General features: G+C 43.9%; 1 protein-coding gene across 6 annotated transcripts in view; it reads right to left on the reverse strand.

The window, feature by feature from the left end:
• Positions 1 to 1090: 1090 nt before the first annotated feature.
• Positions 1091 to 17505, reverse strand: part of Bach2 (BTB and CNC homology 1, basic leucine zipper transcription factor 2) — a 339814-nt gene continuing 323399 nt past the window's right edge. For all 6 annotated transcript variants that reach the window (XM_005377763.2, XM_013510777.1, XM_013510775.1 and 3 more), the window contains 2 exons: positions 12268 to 12474; positions 1091 to 7424 (listed from right to left, as the gene is read on the reverse strand). In XM_005377763.2, coding sequence (XP_005377820.1) covers positions 6942 to 7424; positions 12268 to 12474 — 690 coding nt within the window. In that variant the 3' untranslated portion in view covers positions 1091 to 6941. The remainder of the gene's footprint in view (positions 7425 to 12267; positions 12475 to 17505) is intronic.

The raw sequence follows: 17505 nt of genomic DNA on the forward strand, positions 1-17505 counted from the left end.
TGGATGTACAGGGTTTTCAAAGATTTAGCTATAACTGATTCTATAAACATGAGTAGGCATGTATCACTGAAATATGATGTCTTTAACTCTTTTGGTAAGATAATTAGATGGGGAATAGCATGGAATATCTATTTTCAGTTCGAGGAATTTCCATATTGATTTTCGTAATGGTTGAACTAGTTTACATTCCCATCAGCAATGTGGAAGAGTTATTTTTCCTCAAAGCTTCTCCAGTATTTGTTATAACTTGATTTCACGATGATAGCCATTTTTTTTGTGGAGTAATATGGAATCTCAGTGTTGTTTTAGTTGACATTTCTCTACTGGCTGGTGATGCTGAGCACTTCTTTCATGTACTTATTAGCCATTTATACATTCATTTCAGTTGCAAATTTTTTGAATGTGTCTTATTTTGGGGGGTGTCTTTTTTTTTTTTTAGTTTTTTAGGCTAGATACTGTATTAGTCCTCTGTCTGAGAAATAACTGGCAATTTTTTCCCATTCTGTAGCTTGTCTCCTCACTTTGTTGTTTCCTTTGCTACGTAGAAGCTTTTTAATTTGATATGATAGTTTGCTGATTCTTGATGTTACTCGGTGTGCAACTCTTCTACCCAAGTCAATTCTAAACTTCTGTCCTCACAATTTATTGCATCTTGATGTTGGTTTAATGCCCTTGCCACCATTTACTTTTATTTTTACTTTTTGAGTTAGATCTTAACTTTGCTGTCCAAGCTAGTCTTGAACTCATGGGCTCAAGTGATCCTCTTGCCTTAGCCTCCTGAGAAGCTTGGACTACAGGTGTGCACTTAGCATTTTTCCAAAGGTAACATTTTGCATAGCTATTGTATATCAAAACCAGGAAATTTCATCTAATGCCCTGACCTATTCTCATAGGCACTAGAAATTTGGAGTTTAGAAGTCACATTAGCATCATCAAGTTTTAAAGATTTCTAATCAGATTAATCAGGTATCAAGGTGGGTTCCAAACTAGAGGAAGAAAAATGGCCTTTTAAGGAAAAAAGATTTTTTGAGGCTTTTCACTTTCTAATCTGAAATGCAGGGATCAGAGGATCAGAGGCAGAGAAAATCAATTTACAATGCATAATGATATGTCTTTATTTCATCAACAGAAATGGTGTCTAGACAAAATTCAGTTAACACTAGCAATTCAACTGAGTGAAAATTTTTTGCACAATAGTGTATTTACAATGAATAAATGAAGTTTCATTAGTTCATAGCAATGCCTTTTTTTTTTCCCCAAAAAGGTAAAAATTCTTAGTTACAGAGAATAAGCATCAACAGCCATTTCATCTTTACAATAAAAACCACAAGAAAAACCACAATCACTTAGAAAAAAAAAATAAGGACAAGCCTAAGAACTAGTACAATAAAATGATGCATTGAATTAAGTTACATTAATCGCATAGAATCTGTGTAAAAAGTATGTAGAAAAACACCTGATGTAACCTGTTACAGTCGTTGACCAGTTATGAGAGGTACGGAGGGTTATACAGGTAGATATGTGTGGAAACTGTCCGTATTGTTCGACCTGGGGAGGAAGAGAAGAGGGGCTGCAGCCCCTTGCATACACCGAGAAGACCCTGTTTTGAATATGGCCTCTGGAGTCTGTAAGGCATATATTAGAGGTGCACTTGGATTAGACTGGTTCTGGAACAAATTCTCACAGGCCCTCTTGCCTTGAATAGCTCACTGTGTCTAACAAGCACCTGAAGCTCCCAAATGCATTTGCAGTCTTCCTGATAGCTCACTAGAAGTGCCAGGTCCTTGTAGAGTGTGAATGGTCATCCCAGCATGTGCATCCCAGCAAAGGCTTTGTTAGGACTCAAGTGGTTGCCACCCTTCTGCCTCCAGACATGTTTTGGTAGAAGACTTAATATCGATCTGTAGGAAAAACCCCCTTGTCCAAGTCCCTTTACTCTTTCCTGATAAACACGTCCAATTATCCCCATGGGAGCATTTGGCACTGAATGCAAGTCTACCTGAAATGGTCTTGGTGCACTTCTGCTTTTGTAAGGGCCACTGTTTTATCTGAGGTCAAAAAACTGGAATGAAAATGAAAGTCAGAGCGGTTTATCCATTGCTTGTTTGTAAATGTACACATCCTGTCACAACATTAAATCAAAGCTACAAAAATTGGCCTCTGCAACCAAGTGGGTATTCTTCACAAAATGGCAGCATCATTTTCATGTTACAATTAAAATGCACTGATATTCACTGATATAAATATTATCTCCCAGGGTGGAGTATAGGAAAATACTATACAAGTACTTCTCTTTGCAAGTAATGTTTTTGCACTGTCAGTTAAATAATTTATTCTTGACCTGCCACAATAAGTTTTTTCTATGTACAAATACCATTTGCACGTGCTATGTGTACAAATATATTCTATTCTACAGCATCAGTCTCTGATGCTTGTGTCAGGAGATGGCTCGGGCAGTGTTATAAACATACACTTTAGACACAATGCCTCCATGCACACAAGACTTCCTTTATGAATACCAACTGTATTGTGCACTGACTTTCCAGAAATTGAACCTACAACAAAATCCTCAATTTGGGGAAGAAATACTATGCCTTGACATAATGAGACTTTATTCTTGGAAAAAAATCTTGCCCTTTAGCCTATTTTCAGGAATTTAAAGAAAAACTTGATTCTTGCTCCATTCCAGATTTGAAATTCCTCCTAAACTATAAGCAACAGTGAAGCAATTAGAAGTAATTGATAAAACAACTCTGAGTTCAAGTGGGGCATAGTGTGTAGAAAAAAGGTAGCCAAATAGGGGTTTGATAAAGGTTTGCAGGATTCTGTTCATTCTGAGATGATTATGCTATTACACAGGATGCAGAGAAGCTTCTTGGGGCGTGACATTGAGGTTCCTTAAAAGGCCTATACTTTTAAAATTCTTCTTTTTTCTTCTTCTTTAATGGCAATCACAAAATGTTGAAAGAAAGTGTAGGTCTTAGTCAGTTCTCCCATGCAAGTGCTGTAGATGGTCCTCGAGCTCCTTTTTAAGGAGAAGTGGCAGTTGGCATACTAAGTCATTAGCCTTTTTCTTTTTTTACTTCCTTGGAAAAGCAATACACGGATTACATCCAAAATTATAGTGCATCTTAAAAAGCAGCATACCTTTAGAAAGACACTCAATAAATTACTTGTACAACATACATAATAACGTTTTCTACGGCAGCATCACCTCTGACGCCTGAGTCATTCCTAAAGAACCCGGAAGAGAAGTAGCAGGATGGCCTAGCAACTCTGCCAGTTTTTCTTTTTTTAAAAGTTTTTGTAACGGTTTTGTTCCAGAATCAGTATGTAATGGAGTTTGATTTTATTCAAGGCACCCCCAGATAACGCAGAGAAGCAAACACATATAGCAAAGCACTCGCCTGCCCACAGCCTGACGAATCGGAATGAAGGGAGGTTGTCTGGAGACACAAATAGGACAAAGGTGGACCCAGGGGAGGACTAGATTGACGCGGGCTATTAATTAGGGTCAGGGTTGCCTGCACTGGCCTTGCCCCAACAACCCATTCCTATCCCAGCCATTTAGAGACCCAACCAGGCTGTCACAGTGATGCTCCTAAACAGCCCATGATTGGAGCGTCCTGTATTTCTTGTTCTTTGTTTGCTTTTCCTCTCTGCAAAAGGCATGAGGTTGCCAGCTATGGTGGTGCACACCTGTGAGCCCAGCACTTGGGAGGCTGAGGCAGGACGATCACTATGAGTTTGAGGGCAGCCTGGGCTATATAGTGAGTTCAAAGCCAGCCTAATCTACATAGCAAGACTCTGTCTCACCGCGCCCTCCACCCGTCTCCCTGGGCATGAGGTTGACTAAGGGATCCCAAGGAAAAGAGACAGAATGAGTTTTTAAATTCCACTTGAGGCAATTTGGATTCTGGTTCCCAGCAAGTCCTCCTTTGAATCAGCCCAGAAGTAGTTTTGACAAGCAATGATTCAGAATAGTAAAAGACATAGAGATGTCATATGAACAATTACACAAAGCCAGTCACTGTTCCTGGTGGATAATGAATGAAAGAACTTGTTAAAAATATCTAAGAAACAGAACTACAGCCTTTAGCGCAGTTAGAAAAGAAAAAGCCAGTTCCCATGGCAGGGGTTGCAGGGGGAAAGAGAGAAAAGCAAGGCAGAGGCTGGTGAGGGGAAAAAGGAGGCTGAGTTAGGATGGGAAGAAATGAAGAGACCCCGCCCCTCCTGGAAATGGCTGCTGCGTAGGTCGGCTGTAGAACAGAACGCTGGGGAAACGGATGGAATGCGGTCAAAACTACCAGTTGCATACGAGTTGTCACCAGGATAAATCAAGCCAAGAAGCTGGTCTGCACCTGGTTATGATACAAGCAGAAAACATTCCTTTTGTTTTTTAAAGAAGAGGAGAGGTCACTTAAAAAGGCAACAAGAGTTAAAGAACAAAATACTGTCTTCCGACTCCTCCACCATAACACATACCTGGGAAGTATCACATGATTCACATTGAGTTAAAATTCTAGTTGTCACCAGTTTTCCATAAAGGCAAACCTCCTTGGTGAAGCACAGAACTGTTCTACTAGCCTAAGAATTCCAAAAACTGTAACAAAAACAGTAGCTCCAACACAGAGCTTCATCAAAATCCGTCTCTGACAAGCACACACACATACATCCACACGAGGAAAAAACGGAAACCCAGAGGCAGGTTTTAGAAGTGGAACTATTTTAAAAGAAAAGCCTTTTTTTCCCCCATCTTACTGCATGAACCAACAAACTTCTGACACTCATACATATTTAAACATTTACTGCTAATATTTGTACAGAAAAAAGTTAATACTAAAACATATGTTACTATGATTTCACTTTTCGCCTACTAATCATATACTAAATTTTCCATTTACATGCAGCTTTAATATTGTCCAAACAATGGCACAAATAAAGAAACAAAGTCAACCATCTATTCCCCACTGCCCACCACCCCAGCCCTACACCAAACTGTTCTGGACTCTCTTGCTCAGCCAGGTGGAGTGGCCCTTGGGCTGCTCCTCAAGAGGAGACGGGACCACAGCAAGGAGGGAGCTGATCCCTCCTCCTTGTGACACACCTTCCTGTAAACACGGCCAAGGGCCACAACCGCCTGAGAGCCCAGGGAAGCTGCTCTCTCTGGGTTGCAAGCCAACCACTTTTGCAGCAAGAGAAGAAAATTATCAAGTGAGGATAAGAGGTGCGTGCATGTGTGCATGTGTGTCTGTGTGCGTGTGTCTGCATGTGTCTGTATCTGTGTGTGTCTGTGTGAAAAGGGTAGAGAGGGCTTCTGATGATATCTTGTCCAAAGCCGCAGGATGAAGCTGGCTTTAGACAAGAGACCTGCAGAAAAACCTCAGAGCACAACTCAAAGCATTTGGAGAAGAAAAGGAGAAAGAAATGTGTTCGCCTGTGTCAGGGATGGATCTCAGGCTTGAATCTTCCCTGCTCTGTCATACTTTCAATGAGCTGCATTAACCTAGAAGCTGCCATGGAAAGGCATGACCTCTAGGCTGCGACTCAAATCCTCTCAGGTGAAGTGTCCTGGGAGGTCAGTCCTGGGCAGGAAAGTAGGGTGGCGGGTCAGCCATGTCCTTCAGAGGAGAAGGCCTACCGTGTAATACTTCTAAGAGCAAGCTGAGGCCCGATAAAGTGTGGAAAATGAATGGGATGTTCTCCCTGGGTAAGAAAACAGTTCTACCTTAATTTTTAGGAGCCAGTGCCCGATGGGTTCTGGTACAAAAGCAGATTCCTGCTGTTTTGATGCACTGTTGAACAAGGTGTCCAAACTCTCTCCCCACTTAGAAATCTGAACATCCAGCAGTTCTGAACTCTATCTGCAGTTACACTTACTTAGGGAACGGTGGGGAGGAGGTGAAATATAAAAATATTCAAGCAGATTATTGTCTACACATCCTTGGATGAATTTATTATTTGGCAAGATTGTTTTTCCTACATAATTATCACCTGAGTGCTTTTTAATGAGCTAAAATGTTTTACTTCTTAACTAAAAGCAAAGAAATACAGTATACTTGAGTTCTATGAAGTCAGGACTTCATTTAAGAAAATACGTTTGACCCAAAACTCAGTGCAAGTGGCAAAGTTGACCATCACTGTACAGTATCTGCAAGAAAAAACAAACAAACAAACAAACACAAACAAAGAACAAACCCACAATGCTCTCGTGGCACCGTTTGGTGGTGCTAAAACCAAACCAAACAAACAAACAAAAAAGGTCTGAAATAAAATCTTGAAAAAAAGTTTCCAACACTGAATTTTGTCCATAAATAAGCACAAATTTAACTGGCAGCAAGGAAAACCATGTTAACAGTTACCAAATTAGTTCGAGCATCAGAAACAAAAGAAGAGAGGAATGTGGGAACCTGCTTAGAAATGAGAAATGAAGTTTCCAGTTCTAGAGTGAGAAAACTGAGGCATGCAGGACTTTTGCATATGGATATATATATTTTATATATATTATATATAATATGTACAGTCTAGCTATAAAACTTTGATGTGTATAGAAGCTGTCTTCAATGAAAAAAATTGAACATTCAGAAGAAATTCCTGAGATAGGGTTTGTGACATGGGCCACTGAGAAAAAAAATCCGTGGTTGGGTCCTAGAGGTGTTGTAGTCTATCCCTGTGAAGACTGAAATTAACCCACAGACAGACAGTGTCGGCACTGCTGTCTTTCCTTGCCTGAGCAAGGGGTAGCACCATTGTGAAGGTAACTATCTATCACTCCTGCTTGAAGAGAGGAGGGAATATGTCGGAACATATTGCTGCTAAGACTGCTGTAGTGTGCACCAATTCCTCCTTGGTTCTTCGAGACCCAGATGAACAGCGCCCCGGGCTGTCTGAAGAACACCTAGATGGGAGAGGTGTGAGGACTGGGAGGCAGATCTGAGTCACTAGGTATAATCTTTCCTCGGCTGCTCGTCGGTTGTACACTTATCAGTCATTTCCTGGCAGAAGTCTACGGTCACCGATTGGCTCCTGGGTTCAAGAGGAGGGCCTCGCTCTGAGAAGGTTCCTTGGTCAGTACCTTCCAACCTCCTCCCAGAGGTACAATTCTCAGAGGTGCTGCTGGGTACCCAGGGAGGCCCTGGGGGAGCTGCACCTGACTCCAAGCAGCAGGGCACGTTTTCCCCCACTGCACACTGGGAGGCTGTGAGGTTCTGCTCTACACTCAGCGGAGTGGGGTTAATACTGGAGGCTCCAGGGAGATCCATGGGTATGAGGACAGGGCAATATCGATGCAGGGCCTGGATCTGCTCGGGGCTCTGGATGTCGCGGCAGACTTCCTGGGAGAGGCAGGAGAAGTTGTCCAGCAGTTCCCCCATGCATGCTTTCAGCTGATTCCTCTCTGACAATAGTTTTTCTTTCTCACACACCTGGACAATACATCAAAAAGAGAAAAAGGCTTGGTCAAGCTGGAACTGGAAGACATAAGATCTTGCTTCTGGGGGTTTTCCAAGCTGTGATTTTATACCTTCTATTATAATATAACTCATGAATGACTAGGTCAGGATGTAGACACTTAAAAAACTCACATGCCCAGGGAGCCTGGACACACTTCTGCCACGTCTCCTGCCTGAGCAGCTTATCCAGATGTGTGCCGACACTGACTCATTCCCAGGAGACCTTGTCCCACTCAGGCCTGGGCAAGCAATCAGCAGTCACTACCAACGAGGAAACTGCAGGGAGTCAGTGTTCCTGTTTTCTGGAATTCAGTTTTCATAAAGTAGTGTCAGCTGGAAAATTCTTAATTTTAAATCTTATAGTTGAAAATCTCCCCAAATGTATTAGATTGCCAGTTTTGAGGTACAAAAGTTGACCAATTCCAACTGCCTGACATTCTGGAAAAGTAAAGGCTATGGGGGCCAGTAAAAAGATCAGTGGTTCACAGGGGTAAGGAGGGAGGAAAAGATGAGAAAGTGCAGCACAGAGGGTTTTAGGTCAAGGAATCCACTCTGTACAATACTCTGCATAATGGTGGATGCATGTCATTAGACATTTGTGCAAACCCACGGACTGTACAACTTTATGTACAACCTCACCAAGCGCTCTTGGTGGCAATGATGTGTGAATACAGGCTCATCCACTGTAGCAAATGTACCACTCCAGTTGGGGACACTGTGCGAGTGTAGGGTCAGGGGACATTTGGACTCTGTATTTCATTCCATTTTTCTGTGAATCTAAAACTGCTCTGAAGAAGTAAGTCTATTTAAAAACAAACACAATTGACTGTTATCGATTTCATATGGTTCAACAAAGCATCAGCAGGCTGTCTATGCTTTACAGCACAGCGGACTGAACATGGCCTGTTCTCTTTGGATGCCGGGGAATGTGCTGTGGATCCAGAGCAGGGAGAGAAGACAGCAACATGGAGCCTGGAGCCCTGGGATGTTTTCCCCCTTGAACAAAATCCTACACAGGTTCCTGCGTTACTCAAATGCATTCTCCATCAGAGAGGTGAACTTAGCACCAGAAAGGAGACGAATTAATGTTTTATCATCAGCATTTGTGTAGGGAACAGGCGCTGGGGAGGATTGACGAAGTGCACATGAGGATGAGGCGGATGAAGAGCTCGGCGTGGGAGGCAGGGTGGAGTCCGGGCTGGCCTCTGCAAGGCCGGCAGGGAGGACAAGCAGACGGCACGAGGCAGAAGAGAGGGGAGAGATGAGCAGGCATCCGACAGGCACGAAGAGCGGGTCTGCGACATGGGAGCCGCACGTGCCGTCACACGAATGCAATCTGGCAGGCAGCGTGGGCATGTGTGTTGGAGAGAGATTTACACGAGGAAAGGGCACCTGCTAAAATATTTATAAATTTATCAAGAAAACATGTTTTAGAAATGAAAAATAAACAGATGCACAAGTGCAACTTGAGAGAAATACATTATGCGAGTTTGCAGTAGCAGGGTGGCGGGTGTGCGGAGACCATGGGAGGAGGAGGAGGGCGGGGCCCGCCGGGGGCTGCGCAGGGCGAGACCTGGAGGGGACAGCCCTGTCCTGCCCGCCCATGCCACTCTGGCCAACGAGACCAGGCAATCGGGCAAAGCACCCTGAGTAAGGGGTAGCGGATGAGGCAGAACAATCTAGGAAATCTTTTTGGGAAAAGAAAAAAAAAATCTCCAAAGTGAGGATGTACAAACTGGCTTTCTTTCCTTTGAGCCTAGAAATCTTCTGGAGGGGGATTATCTCTCGGACACCAGAAGAGTCTCACTCAGTTCTGCTGGAACTTCTGGGACAAGGCAACTGACCCTCACTGGCCATCTGAAAAATGTCCCAGGCCACTTCCTAGGAGGAAGATGAGGTGCCTCGTGTGACAGTGTTTTGGCTCTCTCTGTAGAAAGGTCAGGCAAAGTCATACCTTCGTTAAAAGGCCGATGCTCTATTTTTTTTTGGTACCAAGAATTTGGTACCAGGACCTCGCACTTGCAAGGCAGGCACTTGTGCCACTGAGCTATATCCCCAGCCCCTAAGACTGATGCTCTAAATCACGAATGTGCACCAAGGAGCATGTGGAGCTCTCATTCTGTACTGAAACTGCGTATTACTTGAGGGGATAGACACTGTGAGATGTCTTTTTGTTTTTTCAGCTGGACAACACTAGCAAACTGCTTTAGATATCTGCCTGGTATATAGATTTTATAATTTGTTCAGTATTACAAAGTTACACTAAGCAGAAGGCTAATTGCTAAAATCAGGCATTTCTTAAACAGAGGTAGAGTTAATTCTACTACCTGAAGAGGAATCCTGGGCAAGGATTACTAGACACATGCCTAAACCCTGTAGACTGGTACTTGGTGGGCTCTGTCATCTAAGTACAACAGACTTTTAGAAGACCCACACTCACCAGCAGAATGTGCTGTCTCCTTGTGTGGTTTAAGTAACATTTTGTTGTTATTAAAGCATTAGGGCTGAGGATGTAGCTCAGTGGTAGAATGCTTGCTTGGCATGTGTAAGGCCCTGGGTTTGATCCCAGCAGTGCAAAGCAAACAAACAAAGAAAAAAATGGAAAAAAGATGAAACTTATAATCTCCTGGCCAAAAGTGTCATCATTCCTAGTAAGGTTTAGGGCAACTGACATTTCCTGAAAGCTGTCCATTCCACCGCTAGAGACTCGGGGATGATCAGTACTGTCCTTGTCCTTCAGGAGGCTATAGTTTGGGGCTGGGGGCTGGGGACTGGTGAGACAGATGCCTACTTAGATACTCCAAGACGGAGCAATAAGCACCAAACTAGAGACTACATCAGGGTTCTGGGACAGAGGCCCAGCCTGACTGGGAATAGGAAAGGCAGGCTTTCTGGACAGGTGATACGTGACTTGATTGTTAAAACACAAAGATAACAGAGAAGGACAACAACGAGGAATGTCCAAAGCAGAAAGGAAGCAGCACAGGGGCAAATGCAAAAGTGTAAAACAGCAGGAGATGTGGGGGGATTGCTGACAGTTTGACTTTATTGGGGTCCAGTCCTAGGAAGTGAGTGGAAGGTGATACTGGAGGCTTGCTATAGATTGGCTCAGAAAAGGCAGGGTACATTTAAAAGTTTTTCAAACAGGGTGTAGTAGTGCATGCCTGTAATCCCAGAATTTGGAAGGCTGAGGCAGGAGGATCATTGCAAGTTCGAGACTAGCCTGGGCTACAAAGTGAGCACAAGGCCAGCCTGAACTGCACAGTGAGACCCTGTCTCAAAAAGATAAAAAAAAAAAACCCAAAAAAAATTTTTTAAAAAGTTGACATATAATGACTGTATATATTTATGGGGACACAATATGGTAATTCAATATATGTAAATAATGTGTGATGATCAAATCAGGCTAATTAACATTTCCATCTCCTTAACCATTTATTATTTCTTTGTGTTGGGGAATCTTCCAATTTCTCTCTTCTAATTCCTTATAAAATGTATCATAAATCACTATGAATGACAGTGATACTCTATGTTGTGGAACATTGCAATTTATTCCTCCTATCTGACTCTCTTGGTATCTGCTATCCATCCTCCCCTAAGATATAGCTTACTAATGATCTTGGGCTTTTCTTTATAGATGATGAAAGTTACTGAACACAGGCAGATGTAATTTGCTTTGGGTTAAGAAATTAAAAGCCCCGAAGTTCAGGGCTATCATAATGACCTATAACACTTCCTCATGCTTCTTGAACATCTCATCTCTGCTCTTAGGTTCTTATTAGGACAGCAGTGGCTTGCCATGAGGCGAAGATTTGCTGCAAGTAGTCTGAGGACTGAAACTTGGACCACACCCATATTATACGGCCTCTCTCTTCTACAGTCTGACATAGACTGGAGATGAGTTCCCTGTATTTGGTCTGCAGAAAGGTCAGGTTGAATGAGGCTGAGGTGACTGCCTTCAAAGCTACAGTCAGGAGCCAGAGGCTGCCTCTATTTACTTCCTGTAGCTTAAGGATGATTTTCAAGGAAAAGGAGGGGTAGGGGGGCTCATACCTCAACATGGAGGAACTTGGACTCAGAGGCCTAGGGAAGAGATGGCAGCCACTTTAAGGGAGAAGTGCAAAATCAAGTACTCTGGTACTGCCAAGCGTGCTAGGACATCCTCTTGTTGAGCGATTCCCTCTCCGTGGACAGGTGCCCTATCTCTAACCTAGATTCTTCTGCTGGGAGGCAGACAGAGAAGTGGGAAAACCACACAATTTGGAATGAGACACCTGGGCTTGCATTCAAGCTCTATGAATCCTGGATAGTTATCTAATCTCTGCATCATAGTTTCCTCCTCTTTTAGTGGGAATAAAACAGCACCTAGTTAGAGGGTTAAAGTATAGATTAAATGTGACCATCCACAAAAATAGTTTAAAATGGAGCCATAGGACAACTCCACTTCAGGGTTTTCAGTATTATCCTCCCCTAGTGACTGGGTAAGTAAGAGACAGGCAGGCATGGGAGACAACCAAAAATAGTTTAGAAGAATGCCTGGTGTAAAGGTGCATGAAATAAGCAACAGCTATTACTGTGTGTCAAGTGAAAAATCAAAAAGAACTAAGTCTATATGGATGGCTGAAGGATATGACATACTCTTACACACATGCACATCCACACGCTGCAGATGTTAAGCAATTATTTCTGGTGAGAAACTTTAAAAATAAATGCAAACTTTCCTGAAGGGTGAACTTTTCCTCTATTGCTTCAGCTGCCCTTACCGTAACTTTTATATCAATCCTGCTCACTTCAGATTGCTGGTGGGTCAACTCACCAATTTGCGGATTTCACATTCTAAGTTCTGAATACAGTCCAGTTTCCTCTTGCGGCAGCGCTGAGCTGCAATGCGGTTCTTGCTGCGCCGCCGGACGTCGTGAATAAACTCTAACTGCTCTGAGGTTAGCTTGTGCATCTTAATCATCATCTGGAAATCGTTCCTTGGAAGATCTGTGATTTGATCTACAGGAAAAGGAAGTTTGACCTGAAACCAAGAATAACAGGGTAGGATTATGCAGCTGGATTTTAATTCCAGCAGGCAAAAGAATCAGAAAATGGTAAAAACCTTTTTAAGAGATTAATAAGTAATATGGAATCTACTGGAACAAGTAGTAATTAATTCTTTCCCGTTTCAAAAACAAGTGAGGTGAAATATTTAAATGATCAAACAGGGGGCTGGGGATTTAGCTCAGTGGCACAGCACCTGCCTGGCAAGTGCAAGGTTGTGAGTTCAGTTCCTGGTACTGGAAACGCCCCCCAGCCCCCAAAAATAATCAAACAGAATAATACACAGAACTTATAGTATGGTTATCATTCCTGAGATTTTCTGAAGGGGGCATGTAAAAATATTGGAAAATATGACATTTTTTCATTACTTAGCATTTCTGAAAGGAGGACTCATAGTTAAGACCTTTCACAATACAGCCTAATCGACAAAGCAACAAATTAGAGAGGAACACCATCTAAGGACTTCTCAGGGGACTGGACTGGACAGAGCCCCGCACATCCTGAGGACACTGGAAAGATCCATCAGTGCAATTCTTAGTTACAACAGCATAAAGAAGATACCCTGGACAGGCCCTCAACACGGCCTAGGAGTCAGAACTGGGTTTAGTCTTTTTTAGCAGACATGAGACATCTGGCAAGCTACCTTACCTCTCTGGGTCTCAATTTCCTCTTCTGAAAAACAGGGGATGCTTTTTATGTGTACAGTATTATGCAGAGCAGCTGTGTGAGTGTTTGGTACTTTGGCAGACTGTGTTTTCCCCTAAGTGGCTATTTCATCTCACATTTCCTTTCATAATGTAATGTTGACATTTCTCTATAAAGAGGCTAGGTCATAAAAGGCATTGCATCTTAGGCCTCTTAGACTGCTTGCTCTGGAGGAAACCAGCTGCTATGCTTTAAGGACACTAAAGTAGCCCTACAAGAAGCCCATGAGGACAGGAGCTGATGCCTCTACCAACAGCTGGCATCACCTTGCCAGTCACGTGAATGGGCCACGTTGGACACGGATTCTCCAGCCCCAGGGAAACCTTCAGCTGACTGCAGCCCCAGCCAGCACCTGACTTTAAACACATGAGAAATGTTGAACCAGAATTGCTTATCCGAGTCACTCCTGAATTGCGGACCCTGTGAGAGATGTTAAATGACTATTGTTTATTTAAGACATTAAGTTTTGGAGCGATTTATTATGTGTCAGTAGATAACCCATTTAGGTACTTCATCAATGAGCTTCCTACTTGACAAGTCAAGGCAAATAAACATACCTAAACAGAGGATGCCAGTCTCTTGAGGGAGGGTCGTGTCCTTCCTATATGGTTAAATATTTGGTTACAATCCTATGCAATTTGATGTATTTCTAAGAATAGAAACCAATGACATTGAGTGCTCATCAGAAGCCTTGTGCAGCAGCTGAGAAGCAAACCAAGGCTCTCTATGTCTCTGCTTTCTCAGCGCCAATTAGGTGAAGCACAGGTCTGCATCTTCAAGATACCTACTACTACGTTTTCTAAGGCTCTTGCTGATGATTGACGGACTTCTGGGTTCAGCTCTGGTTCTGCTTCAGAAGCTCCTTAAAAAGGAGGCTTGCACTTTGCTAGGGCAGAAGTCTGTTCCCCGCTCAGATTTCTGCTTACATTTGAGTCTGCTTCAGATGGGCCAGCAGATGGCGCTACAAACCTAAACTTCATTCATGGGCTAGCCCCACGCCATACACAACCACCAGCCATCTATGTGATTTTCATTTTCTAGTAGTCACATTAAAAGAAAGAAACATGAACATGAGGAACTAATTTTAATACTGTGTCATTAACCAGATATATCTAAAATATTTCTAACATGCAGTTAACACAAAATTATCAGTGAAATATTTTACATGTTTTTGGCAGATGTTCAAAATCCAAAGCATATTTTACCATACCAGCACGTTACAACCCAGACTAGCTCCCTTGTCACTAGCCATGTGCAGGGTGTGGCTGCGGTATTAGACAGCACGGCACCGGAAGACACAACCTGAGTAGCAAGAAAAACACATGGACCTGGGTGGAATTGATTCCAATATTTTTGGAAAAGAAACTAACCCCTCAATCAGTATTCAGGTGCCGCACTGGTAAGGCCGTGCTCTTTAGGGGACTAGGATGAAGCTCTTCTAACCTGCGTGCAGGCTTTTTCTTTGGTTGCTTCAGATGCAGACAGACCCGAGTCCTGTTCCTGGTTATTTGTGGTAGTTAATCCCCCCACCACCCCAAAGCAAACACTAAATGATCACTGGGCTTTTCTGTGGTTGGGTGCAATTTCTTTGTCACGTTACTTCCTAGCGCTGAGCCTGTGCTACGTGGCATTTGCTGAAGGCTCCCCATGGGGGCTGATTCAACTTCCACCTGGTGAACTCCGTCCCATGACACCTGTCAAATTTTGGCCCAAGAAAGCAAAATCATAGCAGGGCACATTACACTCCTCTCAGCTCCACCCTGCTCCAACTTCTAGCCAGGACAAACAGTTCCTTATTATGGGCTCGGGAAAGGCCTTTGTGCACGGTGCTGTGTTTGCACAAGGCTTATAATGATATGAAAGAATGTTTGATTTCCCTTTTATACCCTTTGGATAACAAACAGACACGCAGATCCTGGAGGGTGCATCAGTAACACAGAGGTCTATCTGATGGAAACAGGGATGTTTCGACACAGCGAAGGTTGTGACCCTTTGGGGGGCTGTGGAGTTTCCCCCTTTGCTGACAACAAGGCCGTTCTGCTTCTTCCCCAAATTGTGTCACTTCTTTTCAGAAAGAAAATGTATCTATAGTTCCGGCCACAGGCGAAGTCAAAAGGGCTTCCATATGAAGAGCGATGCTATTTAAAAACCATCTAGACAGCAAACAGAAAACATGAGGGAGATGGGACAGAGAGCTGGCAGGAGAAAGGAAAAATCAACAATGCTAATTTCAAAGTCCTTGAAGCAAAAGGCCATAGAAAATTTCAGCAGGGCTGTTGCAACTCAAGCTGCTTTTAAAAGAGGGTCATAAGAAAATAGTCAAGGGGCTAGGGATTTAGCTCAGCGGCACAGCGCCTGCCTGGCAAGTGCGAGGTCGTGAGTTCGATTCCCGGTACCAGAAAAAAAAAAAACAAACTAAAGAAAATAGTCAACTACAGACTTCCTTCCATGTGAAAACTCCCAATACCCCTCACTTTGTGTCTTTTTTAGAGAGTTGCTGCCCCTACACCAAGAAAGAATTCACACCGATAGCAAGTGGAGTCCCTGACTTGCTCCTGGAGAGGCTCAGAGGGACACTGACCACATCCCTTTATTGTTTTCAGAGCAGGTAAGTTCAAGCCAACAAGCATTGCTTCGCTTTGGTCCCCTGAAGAACGTCCTATCCACAGGCCCTCAGACGCCTCCATAGTCCCCACTTCGGGCTCGAATGTCAGATATGCGCTGGGCCTTCGGAAAGTGGAAACACACGGGGAAGGCTGAGGCTGTTCTGCTCTTCTCTCTTGCGGACAATCATTACAACCCCAGTGAGCCCAACAGGGCTTCACATCTTACTACTATCTCTTCACACAGTTGTTCTTCCAGGATTTCATTTCTCAGCAGGGGTTTGATTTTCATTCACCGTATCCTCATAAACAGTGTGGGACAGCCAATCAGAAAAGATGAAGAATCCTGCCAGCTACCCACCACCAACTGCCTGAATGACCTCCACTTACATTTGGTTGACCACATGCGGCTCTGGGCAGCCAGGCTGCTTAGGCGAAGGGGTGTGTGTGGGGTTTGTGGGGACTGACTCTCTTTAGCTATGAGCCCACCGCTGTGGCTCTCGGTAGAGCCTCTGAGACTCAGGAACGGCCACTGAGTCAGCAAGCCAAGGGCAAACAAGGGCACCACTGGCCACGGCCACGGTTTGCACAATAAGCTATTGTTGATTTTATCCAGCCCTTCCAAAGTGCTGACTCCTCATTTCCCTCCGGAACACACAGAGGGAGCAGGATTAGAGGTCGGTTTTTAGCATGGTACCTGCACTGCCCCGCTAAGCAATTACCAGAGAAGGCCGAGACCTTTTGGGTCCTCCAGCTATTCAGGAGGCAGTGAACTGGGTGCTTCCTCCCAGTAACCTCAGGACTCAGGAGCTGGCCAAGGGCGGGAGGAAGCTGTGGTATTTGGATGGTGCAGGAAACTGAAATGCGCCTTCTTGCTGCTGTCTGCATGGCTGGAGGCCATGAATGAATAGGACAGGCCGGGGCTTCCTTCTCATCAAACAGAAAACATCCTGCCAGCAACTACTCTCATTGGCGGCCTAAATCCTCATCTCCTTCCTCCCTATTAACAAAGTCATTTAGAAGCTATAGAATTTCTTACAGAAAATTCAAAGATGAGACAAAAGAAGGGGGAAAAGCTCCCATCCCTGAATGACCGTATTGCTCTGATGCACTTCCCGGTGACCTTCATTTACTCTATACATTTTTTATGGAGTTGTAATCCGGGGTATTGTGTCCTCCTCGCCTCACCATGCCTCTGAACGCATTTTGAGGTGCCTAGTGGCTCTGGTTTGCTGTGTGACGGTTTCTGAAGGAGGAGGACGGAACTCTAGATTTTATGGAAAAAGCCTAAAAGAAGTATCTTGCTCCTCTGAAGTCCCAGTGGAGGAGTAGTTTGTGAGTACTTTTTTCCTAACTCCTTTTATGATCACACTACCAGCGGCTGAGTGGAAGTCACAGGAGTAGGGCCACCCTAATGCCATACTGAAGTGCTGATGGTGTCGTCAGCTCTCAGAGTTTTTAACTTCGGCTCTTTCAAGGGGACATAAAAAGAAATAAGACGTGTCATGTACATTTATCAACTACCCAACGCAATGAATGTCATGATGTACTAGAAACACGCACTAAAAAAAAGAGACCCTCAGATCCCAGTGGGTTTTCAGGGAAGGCGGAAGATGCCCCCTGGACTGAGGATTCCAGTGTTCATGGGACGGGGCAGCCGGCTCAGGGCTAGGCAGATGCCAACGCCAAGAGCTCCCCAG

Source organism: Chinchilla lanigera, unplaced genomic scaffold, assembly GCF_000276665.1.
Source record: "Chinchilla lanigera isolate Chin_1 unplaced genomic scaffold, ChiLan1.0 scaffold00010, whole genome shotgun sequence".
Taxonomy (NCBI): domain Eukaryota; kingdom Metazoa; phylum Chordata; class Mammalia; order Rodentia; family Chinchillidae; genus Chinchilla; species Chinchilla lanigera.